This window comes from Ranitomeya imitator, chromosome 6 (assembly GCF_032444005.1).
Source record: "Ranitomeya imitator isolate aRanImi1 chromosome 6, aRanImi1.pri, whole genome shotgun sequence".
In the NCBI taxonomy this organism is placed as follows: domain Eukaryota; kingdom Metazoa; phylum Chordata; class Amphibia; order Anura; family Dendrobatidae; genus Ranitomeya; species Ranitomeya imitator.
Genome location: NC_091287.1, coordinates 44,840,075 through 44,855,282, shown reverse-complemented (window position 1 = coordinate 44,855,282; position 15,208 = coordinate 44,840,075). Strand labels below are relative to the sequence as shown.

At 49.2% G+C, this 15,208-nt stretch overlaps 1 protein-coding gene across 4 annotated transcripts in view; it reads left to right on the top strand.

Annotated features, from left to right (window-relative positions):
* The first annotated feature begins 454 nt into the window (after positions 1 to 454).
* Positions 455 to 15,208, top strand: part of ARHGAP21 (Rho GTPase activating protein 21) — a 147,089-nt gene continuing 132,335 nt past the window's right edge. For 2 of the 4 annotated variants that reach the window (XM_069729581.1, XM_069729579.1), the window contains exon 1: positions 489 to 744. In XM_069729581.1, the coding sequence (XP_069585682.1) occupies positions 658 to 744 (87 nt within the window). In that variant the 5' untranslated portion in view covers positions 489 to 657. Of the gene's footprint in view, positions 745 to 15,208 lie in introns of all 4 variants that reach the window. The other 2 variants (XM_069729580.1, XM_069729578.1) reach the window with 2 other exon arrangements.

Below are 15,208 nucleotides of genomic sequence, written 5' to 3'. Positions count from 1 at the left end.
GCAAAAAAAGCCGATGATCACAGAGACCTGCAGAGTCAGATCAGTCAGTTCTACTAAGTAATGGAAAAAAATAAAATGCAATTTTCATATTTTCCTGTTAATTAGAATCTTTCCCCAGTAATAAGAGCCGTGTCTCTGGCCTCGCTGAACTCCAAGGGCAAGTGTACAGCCACCTGCCCGGCGGCGCGGCCGGTGACCCAGCCCACTCCTGTCCTCGGACTCCGCTCCTTCTGCCCTCAACAGCCCCCGACACAGTTTTTAAGCGTTCAGGTATGTGACGTCACTTAACACCGCCCCCTTTTCCTTAACCTCTTCACTGCTAGCGCCGACTACAAGACACATTTACTTTTAAACGAAAACTTACGTCTCCGAACAGGTTAATAGAGTGGGCGGGGCAGATGACACCGACGTCGCCTCCTGATTGGTCGGAGTGGTGCAGACCCCGCCCACCCCCGCCGCTCTGGGCGCCTCTCACTCACACACTCTCTGTACACGGGGAGCGGGTGACACGATGTCCTCTCCGCTCCGCCGGACGCACGACCTGCCGCGGCCGCCCGTGTCCCGGTGACCGCTCCGCCTTGCTCCATGTCACCGCGCTCCTTCCTTCCCTCCAATGTGGACTCCTTCGCTTCTCCTTTGTAATTCTCACGGGGAATCATGGCGAGCCGCCGGACTGCTCCACCTGAGGGAGACGGCGAGGAGCGGCAGCAGCAGCAGGCGCTCGTTAGTCCGGGCGCTGAGGAGGTGAGAGGCTGTAGTGCCGCACAGGCCACCTGTAGCGGTGCATGCTGGGAGATGTAGTTCTCCACCAGTCCCCCCTACGGTGTCCCGCAGGGATCATCCCCAGTGTGGCCAGAATACCCCGCACTGCCCCCCTCTGCAGGACTCCGCTCCGCCCCTTTAATTCTCTTTTTATTCCTGCTTAGTAGCCGGTGCACTCAGACAAGTGTGTGATCCTGACTGCTGCAGAACCTCTTGGAGAGGGGGCTGTGCTCGGTCCTAACATCAGATATATGGGGCAGCCTGATGGGGATTGGTTCAGGCTGTGATCGGCTCTTGTGCGGTTTTGTGGGGTCACCACCGCAATGTGTGAACTCAGCCTGACCCGAATGTCTAGGCCGGTGCTTATTGTCCAGCTGCAGACACTATGGATCCACCAGGAGATGTCACCAAACCAGTATGGGACTGGGACCAGTGCTGACCCCGTGAGCCCTGCACTGGTGTTATGGTGAACGCTGGGAAATACGCTGACCGTTGTCATTGGAGATGATTTACATCTGAAGGGGGGTGTGCACTGTCCCCACAAACAGCGCCTCTCTAGTGCACAGGTCGTGTCTGGTATTGCAGCTTTTCCATAGTCGCCTTTTTGGGGCTGAAATGCAATACCGGGCGCGACCTGTGTGGAAGAGTGGCGCTGTTTGTGGGTGGATTTTATTTGCTGGTTGGATGAGGGTCTTTCTATTGTGTAACTGATTATTGGGGGGTCCCATCCCCTTTATCGCTGCACTGTGTATGTGGCTCTGCTGATGGTCTCATGTTAGTTGTATTATCGGAGAATCCTTTATAAAGGTTGAAATCTGCACACATGGTGTGTGGATGGCTGCTGCAGAGCCTCTTGGCAGGGTTTTGTCACTGTGCGGTGGTGGCTCTCTGGTTTCCTGCCTTGTGGTTACTTTGTTGCCATGGAGCGTCTTCCTTGGGGTTCTCCTCCCTGTAATCATCGCCCCTGGGGGCCGTGGATGTGTGAGATCTTGTGGAGACAGGTTGTTACTTGGTGTCTGGATGTTGCCAGCTGCTGCTGCCGAGCGTTTACACGGGATCCTGAGCTCTCGCCATATGTTACTGTGTCGGCGCAGCCTCGGAGCTTGTTTCTGTGCCGTCCTGTGACGTTCAGCTGCTGGGAGCCGGGCAGAGTGTACAGAAGAGAGGAAAGTCCTGGGCACCGTCCCCATGTGTCACACTGGAGACTGGCAGCGTTGTGGTGCTGGCCAACGTCCCCATGTGTCACACTGGAGACTGGCAGCGTTGTGGTGCTGGCCACCGTCCCCATGTGTCACACCGGAGACTGGCGGCGTTGTGGTGCTGGCCACCGTCCCCATGTGTCACACTGGAGACTGGCAGCGTTGTGGTGCTGGCCACCGTCCCCATGTGTCACACTGGAGACTGGCAGCGTTGTGGTGCTGGCCACCGTCCTCATGTGTCACTCTGGAGACTGGCAGCGTTGTGGTGCTGGCCACCGTCCCCATGTCACACTGGAGACTGGCAGCGTTGTGGTGCTGGCCACCGTCCCCATGTGTCACACTGGAGACTGGCGGCGTGGTGCTGGGCACCGTCCCCATGTGTCACACTGGAGACTGGCGGCGTTGTGGTGCTGGGCACCGTCCCCATGTGTCACACTGGAGACTGGCGGCGGCGTGGTGCTGGGCACCGTCCCCATGTGTCACACTGGAGACTGGCGGCGTTGTGGTGCTGGGCACCGTCCCCATGTGTCACACTGGAGACTGGCGGCGGCGTGGTGCTGGGCACCGTCCCCATGTGTCACACTGGAGACTGGCGGCGTGGTGCTGGGCGCTCATTGCTGCACAGCCTACAGAAATGGCAGTGCAACTCTGCCACACATCGAAGGGGTCAGTCCACTTTAACAGACCTGTTGTTACATCACTCTAGAAGGGTCTGTGACCTGGGACCACCACTGAAATCACCGACCATCTCACCTGGTCTGGTGACCTGTCCTCTAGGTAAATTGTAGAGGGGGCTGTGCGTTTCCAATAACGGTTGGGTGAGTGCTGGTCTGGCCCCAGCTATTCCTCCTGGACACCCAGTATACCTCTGCGCTTGCTACAGATGGCAGGAATTTTTCCCAGGACCCCCGTACACACTAGGTTCGGCCCGCCACTTCTATGTCGCACATGTGCACACGGATTGACTGGCAGCTATTCCCCCTGATCCCCCCCCCCCCCCCCCATACATCGCACACACTTGGTTTGTTGGATAGCTATCCCTTCTGACCCCCGTACACACGCACGCTCAGTTCAGCTCTTCTTCCTGCCATATACCTGTGTGCACTCCAGTTAAGTTTTCTCCTGACCCCCGTGTGTATATATATATATATATATATATATATATATATATATATTTTTATTACACGCTTGTTTTGACTGACAGCTATTCCTTTTACCCCCCCATCCCTGTACACATTCCCGTGCTGTTCAGCTGACATCTATACTTTGTTGCCCCCCATACATGTAGAAGCTCAGACTCACCGCTATTCTTCCTGCCCCCTCCATACACACGCAATGGATCAGCTGATGTCGGTTTGCCCCCATTCTTGGTTCGGCTGGCGGTTACTCCTTTCAGCACCCTATACACCAGCACAATCATTTCGGCCTAGCTCCCGTGTTTTCTCAAAGGGCAGAGAAGGGACACTTAGAAAATCAGTCCCACCACATGATAACAAAGGATAGGGCCTGTGGAAATTCAACATGCCCAATCCCTTCTGCTGTAGAAGTATGTGCCCCCTTCCTGTGCTACAGGGATGTGCGCTGACGGCTGTCGGGAGCGATCTGTGCTGACTTGTCTGGTGGAGGCACCCGTGAACTTACACACCTTCCATCCGCGGAGGCAGCTGCGCATCGTACAGTAGACGAGGACTGCCTGCAGCGCTGCTGTCACTCCCTGGGCCCCTATCCCCTGCTTATCACTCTCCTCTGCTGCATATCATTTGTGACCAACACGGCCCCGGGCGGCGGCAGCAGCAACGATGGGAATGAAGCAGGTTAAATGCTTTACGCTTGACATAATAATCTGCCTCGCATTTCTGGTGAACTCCCTTCTGTAACGTTAACGCCGCTTTACGGATAAACCTTTCTTTCATTAAGAAATTCAGCAAGTGCACGACTTTCCTTCCTGCAGCTCGGGCTGAACCCCGCAAAGGAAAAATCCCTATATAAATATAGAATATAGCCTTGGATATTTTTTTTAATTTTTCCTTCATTCTTTCCAGCATCGGGGCAGGGTGTGTCATTTTGGCATATTTAACACCTCAAGTAGGAAGCTATGAGGAACACCGACATATAAGATCATACTAAAGTGAGAGCCGCCGAGATCTCCATATGTCAAGAGTGGCCATGCTGTCGTCGCTGGCCTCTGGAGATCTGATTTCTGGTGGACTGTATGTAGAGGTTTGTTTGAGATTAAAAAACTGTTTCTTTTACCCCCAGAAAGAGCGCCACTCTTGTGTGTAGGCCGTGTCTCGTATTTTAGGTGTTTATTTGAAGACTATTGTTGGCAAGAATAATATCTCCATAAGAACCAAGCTGTCCTATTCATGGCAGATATATTTGGATAAGGCTAAATAAAGATGATCGCTTTTAGGGTTTTTTCCAAAATGCCTGTAGAATAGGGGAACCCCACTTCATTGAGGCCCGTACTAGGCCTCATGCATCTCCACCTCATACAGGGCAGGCTGCTGCGCCCATCGCGGTTCCATAATTCCGATCTCAATCACTAATGGTTCCAGAATTCCGGACCTTAGCGATCAGCATGTTTCCCCTTTTTTCTAGATAGGCGATAGTCTGTATCTTTGGGGGGAAAGGGCGCAGTCAGACGACTGTCTAAATCTGACCGCAATGCACGGACTGGCCTGTTGCTTCTTGCATTTCTATACAGTTGTCATACGCTGGTTGGTAGAGCAACCGACCAGTCTGTGCGCTGTTACAATTTATACGGCCGTCTGACTGCCACTAATGACTAGTTTCCAAATAAAATATCACTCGTTTTACTTGTCGTTTTATTTTAGATTTTTCACAAAGTGAAATAAGGAAAGCATCGCCACGTCTTTGGGAAATGTACATAATTGGACATGTAGTCTAGGACAGAACGATCAGAGAACCCTCTTCACGCTTCATGTATGTTACAATATGGGGGTCTATATAAGGACCAGACCCCAGATACTCACCTTTCTTGGATGTCCTATGGAGGGTACTCTTCCTTGTCATTGCCACTTTACACTGGGCTACAGAAGTGGCCTTTGAGGAGAAATAAAAATAATTCTGGACGACCCTTTTTTAATTGAGTAATATCAGATGAGGGTTTTGGTGCCAAGTATATAACCCTCACACATCATATTGTCCAGGTGTGAATAGACCGGCGGGCGGGCCTCGGCTCACATTCTTAGTAACACTCGGAGCTCTGCCAAATCCAGAGCAGGAAGTTGTGTGCACCATGGATAATTTTTGGTTTGGTCCGTTTTCCTAGTTTACTATAAATTACCCAGTGACTGGCGTCGGGTTCTCTTGTAAGTCCAATTATTGCTGCATAAGGCCTCAGTCACACTCCTGTGTGTAAAGGCGTAAGTGGGGAAAAAAGGTACTAGTGTAAACGGTGCTTTGGATTAGTTTGTCATCCATAGATCCGTTTCTACCATCAGTGTTTGGTCTGTGTCCGTATTTACTGTCAGTGTGCCGTCCGTGTTTGGTCAGTATTTACCGTCGGTATTTACCATCAGTGTGCCATCTGTGTTTGGTCAGTATTCCGTCAGTATTTACAGTCAGTGTGCCATCCGTGTTTGGTCAGTATTTACAGTCAGTGTGCCATCCGTGTTTGGTCAATATTTACCGTCAGTGTGCTGTCCGTGTTTGGTCAGTATTTACCGTCAGTGTGCTGTCCATGTTTGGTCAGTATTTACCGTCAGTATTTACTGTCAGTGTGCCGTCCGTGTTTGGTCAGTATTTACCGTCGGTATTTACCATCAGTGTGCCATCAGTATTCCGTCAGTATTTACAGTCAGTGTGCCATCCATGTTTGGTCAGTATTTACAGTCAGTGTGCCGTCCGTGTTTGGTCACTATTTACTGTCCGTATTTACAGTCAGTGTGCCTTCCATGTTTGGTCAGTATTTACCGTCAGTATTTACTGTCAGTGTGCCGTCCGTGTTTGGTCAGTATTTACCGTCGGTATTTACCATCAGTGTGCCATCCATGTTTGGTCAGTATTTACAGTCAGTGTGCCTTTCATGTTTGGTCAGTATTTACAGTCTGTGTGCCATCCGTGTTTGGTCAGTATTTACAGTCAGTGTGCCATCCATGTTTGGTCAGTATTTACAGTCAGTGTGCCATCCATGTTTGGTCAGTATTTACAGTCAGTGTGCCATCCATGTTTGGTCAGTATTTACAGTCAGTGTGCCATCCGTGTTTGGTCAGTATTTACAGTCAGTGTGCCATCCATGTTTGGTCAGTATTTACCGTCAGTATTTACTGTCAGTGTGCCATCTGTGTTTGGTCAGTATTTACCGTCAGTGTGCTGTCCGTGTTTGGTCAGTATTTACCGTCAGTGTGCTGTCCGTGTTTGGTCAGTATTTACAGTCAGTGTGCCATCCATGTTTGGTCAGTATTTACCGTCAGTATTTACTGTCAGTGTGCCATCCATGTTTGGTCAGTATTTACAGTCAGTGTGCCATCCATGTTTGGTCAGTATTTACCGTCAGTGTGCTGTCCGTGGTTCGTCAGTATTTACCGTCAGTGTGCCGTCGATGTGCTATGAGTTTTTATTCATGGCTAAATAAATGACAAAGCTTCTCTTATACTTTGTGCTGTTAAATCCGTTTTCTGTGCCTGTTTTTCACGCATTGGCCCTTGTCATCTGTGCTGCTTGGGGAAAAAAAAACCCTCCAAAAAACGGTAATGCGAACATCACTGTAGATTATAATGGGGGGGGGGGGGGGGTGTGCTGTGTCCATGAGAAGTGGATGTCACATGTACAACACGGACGTGTGAACAGGGCCTTAATTGGAGGGGGGCCTCTGCAGTAGAAGCCCCCATACACCTGAGACATACTGTATATGGGCCGATGATTGTTAGGCTGCCGTCACACTATCAGTATTTGGTCAGTATTTTACATCAGTATTTGTAACCAGGAGTGGAACAATCAGAGGAAAAGTATAATAGAAACATATTCACCACTTCTGGATTTATCACCCACTCCTGGTTTTGGCTTACAAATACTGATGTAAAATACTGACCAAATACTGACAGTGTGACAGCAGCCTTATGGTAAATCTGCTGCACTGCTGATTAGTGGGGTCTCATCAGGGTGGTCTGTGACATTACCATAACAATCTATGTAGAAACCTACCAGTAACCTGGCTGTGGATTTGCAGGGCCTATAAATCGCCAGTGTGTGCCATCCAGTTACCCATAGGTGTATGATGGCGAGCGGGAGTTTTGCAGGGGCGGCTGCCGGCTGCTGTTGCGCGGCTGCCGGCTGCTGTTGCGTGGCTGCCGGCTGCTGTTGCGTGGCTGTCTCCTGCCATTACTTCTCTACAGGTCTGACTGGAGCAATACAGCATCTGCCCTGGGTTAAGAATAAACAGCTTTGAAAAACAGCGCCACACCTGTGTATATAGGCTGGGTGTGGTATTGCAGCTGGGGTCCATTTATTTGGTGCGGTTTCTAGACCTGATTTCTGTCGCAGTTTCTCCCTTTTATGATGCGGTTGGTAATGGTTGACGAACCAGTTAGAGCCCCTCGTCCTCAGATTTTTGCCCCTCGCTGTATGAGGGGTGTTGCGCTCTCGCTTCTCTGCCCACAGACGTCTGCTTATTATTTTTCTGACCCGTGCAGGGTGTGCCGCCTTATCCAGCGGTGATCGCCGGTGCTGGAAGTGTCAGGGCGAGGTGAGGAGGGCGGAGGTTACATCATGGCCGTGATTCCCTGCAGATCTGCAGCTACTGGAAGCCGCAGCCGTTCCCGAAACGCCGTCCTGCTGATTTCTGGGGAAGGAAACCCCCATCCCTGCATTGATCCCATTACACAAGCTGATGCTGGGAGTTGTAGTTACTGACCCACACGCCTGTCCTGCTGCCTCCTCCCGAAATGAATATGCCGTTATTACATTATCATTTTTTTGCAATCACTGCTCTTCTGGGGGATGTCACTCTGCTTTCCTGGAGTCCTGAATGGCAGCACCTTACCATCAGTGATGCTGCTGGTGGGATTTCCTTTAGTGTCTGGATCTGGAAGCGCTGTTTTCTGCAGAAATTGATGATCCTCGCAGGGAAATGCGATGTCGCAGGGCTTTCCACTGTGCGACGTCCTAAGATGTCCCCGCAGAGTTGCTGTCTGACACCTGCCAGTGACCGGTCTCGTGCCGCATCTCTCGTCGCCGGCTGCTTCATTTGGGGGATTGCAGCGTCTCTTTGCCCATATTGGCCCAATAAAATAGTGTGCATATTGAAATTTGACTTTGATCTCATTGGATATAATCTGATGGCCGCTCTCTCCATTGGAAACACGAGGACTCGGGAGAATCTGGCGCTGTGCGGGGTTTACTGTGCGGGGTTTACTGTGCTGGGTTTACTGTGCAGGGGTTACTGTGCGGGGTTTACTGTGCGGGGTTTACTGTGCGGGGTTTACTGTGCGGGGTTTACTGTGCGGGGTTTACTGTGCAGGGGTTACTGTGCGGAGTTTACTGTGCGGGGTTTACTGTGCAGGGGTTACTGTGCGGGGTTTACTGTGCGGGGTTACTGTGCGGGGTTACTGCTCCGCTGCCCCTCTGTCACTCTTCAGGCTTCGTGTCTGAGGCCAATAGAACCATTGTCTACTCTCCTGTCTTGGCTGATTTTTCCCTCCTTACGACTCGTGCCCGGCTTTCTGGCCTTGTGCCTGTGGTTCCTGGGGCTGCGTCCTCCCAGTCCAGAGGTCGGCGGTGATTCACTACTTCTGTCATCTTGTCCTTTGTTGCTTTGCTGCCTGTTTAGTTATTGGAAATGTTTAATGGAAAAACACGTCGGTGACAGCTCTCGCGTAACCGTCAGATCCGAAATGTTTTGTAGCTTAAAAGGGTATTCACATCTCCAAGATCCTATCCCAATATCTAGTAGGTATAATAATATTAGCAAATACCTCCAATTAGAAATGTAGTATAGTTCTTCTGATTCAGTATATCTTTTCTCATGTGCGGACATTGCAGGACCTTGGGTATCCATGATTACGACTACTAATAGGTAGTTGCTAGTGGTCATAACCATGGATACCTAAGGTCCTGCATTGCCTGCACATGAGAAAAGAGACATCGCAAATCAGAAGAACTATACTACATTTCTAATTGGAGGAATTTGCTAATATTACATCTGCTACATATTGGAATAGGATCTTGGAGATGAGTACCCTTAAGGCCTCATTCAGTGATTTTTCTGGTACAGAAAAAAATTCTGATTTTCATCGGTGTCTGGTCAGTTTTTTTCCATCACTGACTTTCTTGTATAAAGCAATAAAGTTACAAGGTTTCTCCTATGCATTCATTGTTGATGGCGGACTGTACACTGATCCATCTGCTGTCTGTGATTTAATGGACCCATTGGGTTGGGGGGGGTAATTTAGTTCAGTGACTCTGTTTTTGGACCAGACCTGTTTCTGTGATTCATTTTATTGCAGACACAAAACATGGGCACCAGAACAGCCCCATAGGTTGTAATGGTATGTATTCTGTATGAAAACCACGGATAGGACACGTATGTGAAGGAGGCCTTAAAGGGTTGTGTGGTCTTAAGCTATAAGTCTGCAGTCACTCTTACTGTGCGCTCTGCGGACAAGTGCGCGATTTGTATTCTCCCGGTCACATTCCTACTAGACTGTATCCGGCCTCGCTTAAGTGAGGTCATCCCCGTCTAGTTGGCACGTGACCGCATGTATGCAAATCACCAACTTGCCGTCACTCGCCTGGTGGCGGCCTCTGGGAATTATTCTCAATGTGCAGTGCGTGCGAAATGAGGGCTCGCAAGACTGCACACTTAAGACCGGACAACCCCTTTTAGGGGTCCGTTTACACAGTGACACAGTACGACTGGCAATCGGTAAACTTGCCAGTCGGCGGTAGTTTTAATGCCTGTTCGCACAGGCAAAGCAAACAATGCTTTTTTGCTCAGTGCACATAGGCTGCCGTAGTTCTCGGCAGTGCAGGTCCTGATTACACAGGACAACACACTGCTGAAAATGCCTTTTGCTTGTTCTTCGGGTGATGGGCAGCCTGTTTATATGATTTTAACTCTCATTCAAGATGATCTTGTATTGTAAATGGCTCTTAAGGATTATTCCTTAAATCACATTGTGCTGTTAAATATGCGTGCCTATGTATGTATAATTTGTGCCAATATGACTCCTTAAATCTGCCTCCGTCTTGCACGTATAGCCCCCTACGGCTGCCTCTCCAAGCTCTAATTAACCTCCATTGGACTGGTCCCGTCGTTCTCTTGGCCGCACACGCGCAGTGATGGCCGCCTCTCGGCTGCTTCCAGCGTAGCTCGTCTGTGCCTCCAACATGGATAGCCGAGTCTATTCTACAGTCATTGCCAAAAGTATTGACACCCCTGCAATTCTGTCAGATAATACTCAGTTTCTTCCTGAAAATGATTGCAATCACAAATTCTTTGGTATTATTATCTTCATTTAATTTGTCTTAAATGAAAAAACACAAAAGAGAATGAAGCAAAAAGCAAAACATTGATCATTTCACACAAAACTCCAAAAATGGGCCAGACAAAAGTATTGGCACCCTCAGCCTAATACTTGGTTGCACAACCTTTAGCCAAAATAACTGCGACCAACCGCTTCCAGTAACCATCAATGAGTTTCTTCCAATGCTCTGCTGGAATTTTAGACCATTCTTCTTTGGCAAACTGCTCCAGGTCCCTGATATTTGAATGGTGCCTTCTCCAAACTGCCATTTTCAGATCTCTCCACAGATGTTCTATGGGATTCAGGTCTGGACTCATTGCTGGCCACCTTAGAAGTCTCCAGTGCTTTCTCTCAAACCATTTTCTAGTGCTTTTAGAAGTGTGTTGGGGTCATTGTCCTGCTGGAAGACCCATGACCTCTGAGGGAGACCCAGCTTTCTCACACTGGGCCCTACATTATGCTGCAAAATTTGTTGGTAGTCTTCAGACTTCATAATGCCATGCACACGGTCAAGCAGTCCAGTGCCAGAGGCAGCAAAGCAACCCCAAAACATCAGGGTACCTCCGCCATGTTTGACTGTAGGGACCGTGTTCTTTTCTTTGAATGCCTCTTTTTTTCTCCTGTAAACTCTATGTTGATGCCTTTGCCCAAAAAGCTCTACTTTTGTCTCATCTGACCAGAGAACATTCTTCCAAAACATTTTAGGCTTTTTCAGGTAAGTTTTGGCAAACTCCAGCCTGGCTTTTTTATGTCTCTGGGTAAGAAGTGGGGTCTTCCTGGGTCTCCTACCATACAGTCCCTTTTCATTCAGATGCCGACGGATAGTACGGGTTGACACTGTTGTACCCTCGGACTGCAGGGCAGCTTGAACTTGTTTGGATGTTAGTCGAGGTTCTTTATCCAACATCCAACCCTAATCAAAACCCTAAATCCAACACACCCATAATCCTAATCTCAACCCTAACCTCAAACCTAACCCTAATCCCAATACACCCCTAATCACAACCCTAATCTTAACCCTAATCCCAAACCTAACCCTAATCCCAAGCGTAACCCTAATTCCAACCCTAACCCTAATACCAACCCTAATCCAAACCCTAACCCTAATCCAAACTCTAACCCTAACTTTAGCCCCAACCCTAACCCTAGCCCTAAGGCTACTTTCACACTTGCGTTGTTTGGCATCCGTCGCAATCCGTCATTTTGGACAAGAAACGGATCCTGCAAATGTGCCCGTAGGATGCGTTTTTTGCCCATAGACTTGTATTGCCGACGGATCGTGACGGATGGCCACACGTCGCGCCCGTCGTGCACTGGATCAGTGTTTTGGTGGACCGTCAGCACAAAAAAAGTTCAATGTAACGTTTTTTTGTACGTCGCATCCGCCATTTCTGACCGCGTGGCCGTAACTCCGCCCCCTCCTCCCCAGGACATAGATTGGGCAGCGGATGCGTTGAAAAACTACATCCGCTGCCCACGTTGTGCACAATTTTCACAACGTGTGTCGGTATGTCGGGCCGACGCATTGCGACGGCCCCGTACCGACGTAAGTGTGAAAGAAGCCTAACCCTAAATTTAGCCCCAACCCTAACTCTAAATTTAGCCCTACCCCTAACCCTAATCCTACCCCTAGCCCTAACCCTAGCCCTAACCCTAGCCCTAACCCTAGCCCTAATTTTAGCCCCAACTGTTCTTCTCCTGCCGGCCGGCAGATGGAGACAGATGGCGGGCGCACTGTGCATGCGCCCGCCATTTTCTTTTGCCGGCGGCCAGGAGGAGCAGCAGGAGGACCCAGGGACACAGGTGAGTATGGCAGGGTCCCCGAATCCCCCTATTTCTCTGTCCTCTGATGTGCGATCACATCAGAGGACAGAGAATTACACTTTGACTTTTTTTTTTTGTGCGGTTGCCGGTAAACAGTTAATTACCGGCGATCGCAAAACAGGGGTCGGTAAAACCGACCCCGATCATGCTCTTTGGGGTCTCGGCTACCCCCGGCAGCCGAGACCCCAAAGATTCTCGCGGTGCCGGCCGGCGGGCGCACTGCGCATGCGCCCGCTATTTTGAAGATTGCGGCGCCCACCGGGAGCCACGAGGAGCATCGGGGGAGATAGGTAAGTATTGGGGGGCTACCTGGGACCCCTTTTCTCTGTCCTCCGATGTGCGATCACATCGGAGGACAGAGAAATTAAAAAGAGAGCGCGTTTCTTTTTTTTTTTGCGATCGCCGGTAAACGGTTAATTACCGGCGATCGCAAATGCGGGGTGGGTTAAAAACCCCCCGAATCATGTTCTCTGGGGTCTCGGCTACCCCCGGCGAAAATGTGACTCTGGGGGGCGCTATTTACTTTTTCCACAGCGCCGTTAATTAACGGCGCTGTGGTTTAAGTACCCTTAGCGGCCACCGTTAAAAGGCGTATCGGCGGTCGCTAAGGGGTTAATCCATGTCAACTGGCTGCAAGTGTGATTTAGGGTACCGTCACACTATACGATTTACCAACGATCACGACCAGCAATACGACCTGGCCGTGATCGTTGGTAAGTCGTAGTGTGGTCGCTGGAGAGCTGTCACACAGACAGCTCTCCAGCGACCAACGATGCTGAGGTCCCTGGGTAACCAGGGTAAACATCGGGTTACTAAGCGCAGGGCCGCGGTTAGTAACCCGATGTTTACCCTGGTTACCAGCGTAAAAAAAAACAAACAGTACATACTTACATTCCGGTGTCTGTCCCTTGCCGTCTGCTTCCCGCACTCACTGACTGCCGGCCGTAAAGTGAAAGCACAGCACAGCGGTGACGTGCTTCACTGGTAACCAGGGTAAACATCGGGTAACTAAGCGCAGGGCCGCGCTTAGTAACCCGATGTTTACCCTGGTTACCATGCTAAAAGTGAAAAAAACAAACACTAGATACTTACCTACAGCTGTCTGTCCTCCAGCGCTGTGCTCTGCTCTCCTCCTGTACTGTCTGTGAGCCGGAAAGCAGAGCGGTGACGTCACCGCTCTGCTTTCCGGCTCCCAGACAGTACAAGAGGAGAGCAGAGAAGCAGAGCGCAGCGCTGGAGGACAGACGGCTGTAGGTAAGTATCTAGTGTTTGTTTTTTTTTACTTTTAGCATGGTAACCAGGGTAAACATCGGGTTACTAAGCGCGGCCCTGCGCTTAGTTACCCGATGTTTACCCTGGTTACCGGCATCGTTGGTCGCTGGAGAGCGGTCTGTGTGACAGCTCTCCAGCGACCAAACAGCGACGCTGCAGCGATCCGGATCGTTGTCGGTATCGCTGCAGCGTCGCTAAATGTGAAGGGGCCTTTAGTTATTGCCAACACCTGTTAGGTGCCACAGGTAAGTTACAGGTGCTGTTAATTACACAAATTAGAGAAGCATCACATGATTTTTCGAACAATGCCAATACTTTTGTCCACCCCTTTTTTCTGTTTGGTGTGGAATTATATCCAATTTGACTTTAGGACAATTCTTTTTGTGTTTTTTTCATTTAAGACAAACTAAATGAAGATAATAATACCAAACAATTTGTGTTTGCAATCATTTTCAGGAAAAACTGAGTATTATCTGACAGAATTGCAGGGGTGTTAATACTTTGGCCATGACTGTACATTTGGAATACACTGGTGCCATACTCTAGTCTGCCGCTGCACCTTTATCTTCTGCCAGGCAGAACAATCTGTCTTCATGTGTGCTCTGTACATCATTGATCTGTTGGCTGGTTTCAAGCAAAGATCAACAGATCTGCACTCCATTTCACTCTGTGCTGCCTGCACAACCTGAGCTATTGAATTGTAATCAGTGTGTAATTAGTGAGATGGACAATTATCTGGTTTGGAGGGGTGGCTGGGGGGAGCCCAGTCCAGCAGATAGTCAGAACTCAAGTGTTAAACTTTAATTATTGACATTGCTGACAATGAGAAGTGAAACTGTCCAACCTCATTTACATTGGAATCTGATGCACAGATTTGTGATCTCCAAAACTGGAGACCCTTCCTCCCACAAAACTGCTTATAAAGAGACTGCTGACCAGCCGAGGGCTCACACTGGAGATGGGGCAGGTAGGCGTCCTGCTACAAAACCTAAGTGCAGGTACAGTCTATTGCGAATGAGGACACTCCGAATTTTCCATCTTCAAGTGGGCGTAATTCAGGTGCTTTTTTTTTTTTTTTAAATTCTAATTACCGTGTAATTGTGTTTGTTTTTTTTTCCCCACTTTTATTTATTTCCGGATAGGGGTCCAAAACGATGGTCTTTGTCCCCCATTTGGTGGCGTGTGCACCCTACCTTCACTCTTAAAGTCTACAACGCTCAGCCATCTATATCAAACGAATAGAATTTTAATAGAGAGGCCGCGTTCATGCACGACGGACTCATCCGTGAAAATGGAAAGTAGATTCGAGACCCCCTCCCTGTCCGGATGACTGGTGGCTGCTCAAGAGGTCGTTCTGCCAACAATTTAACAACTGACCAGATGCGTTTTTGTTTTGTTTTTTGTTGTATTTCTGCATTTTGACTATTTCATTATGTAGTTATACACCCCAGAGAAAAGTAAAATGGCGCTCAGTTGTTCATTCATTGATACGTTTCCAGAAGGATTTGTAGAGGAATCGATGCTGCAGTTATAATTTTAAGATGTTCCAGAATTATTTCATGTGGATTGCAATTGTTATGGTAAAACAGAAGGATGTGTCAGGAGACCACATAGGCCATCTTTAAAGCAACCCAATGGGGTTTTGTGTAGGATTGTATTTTT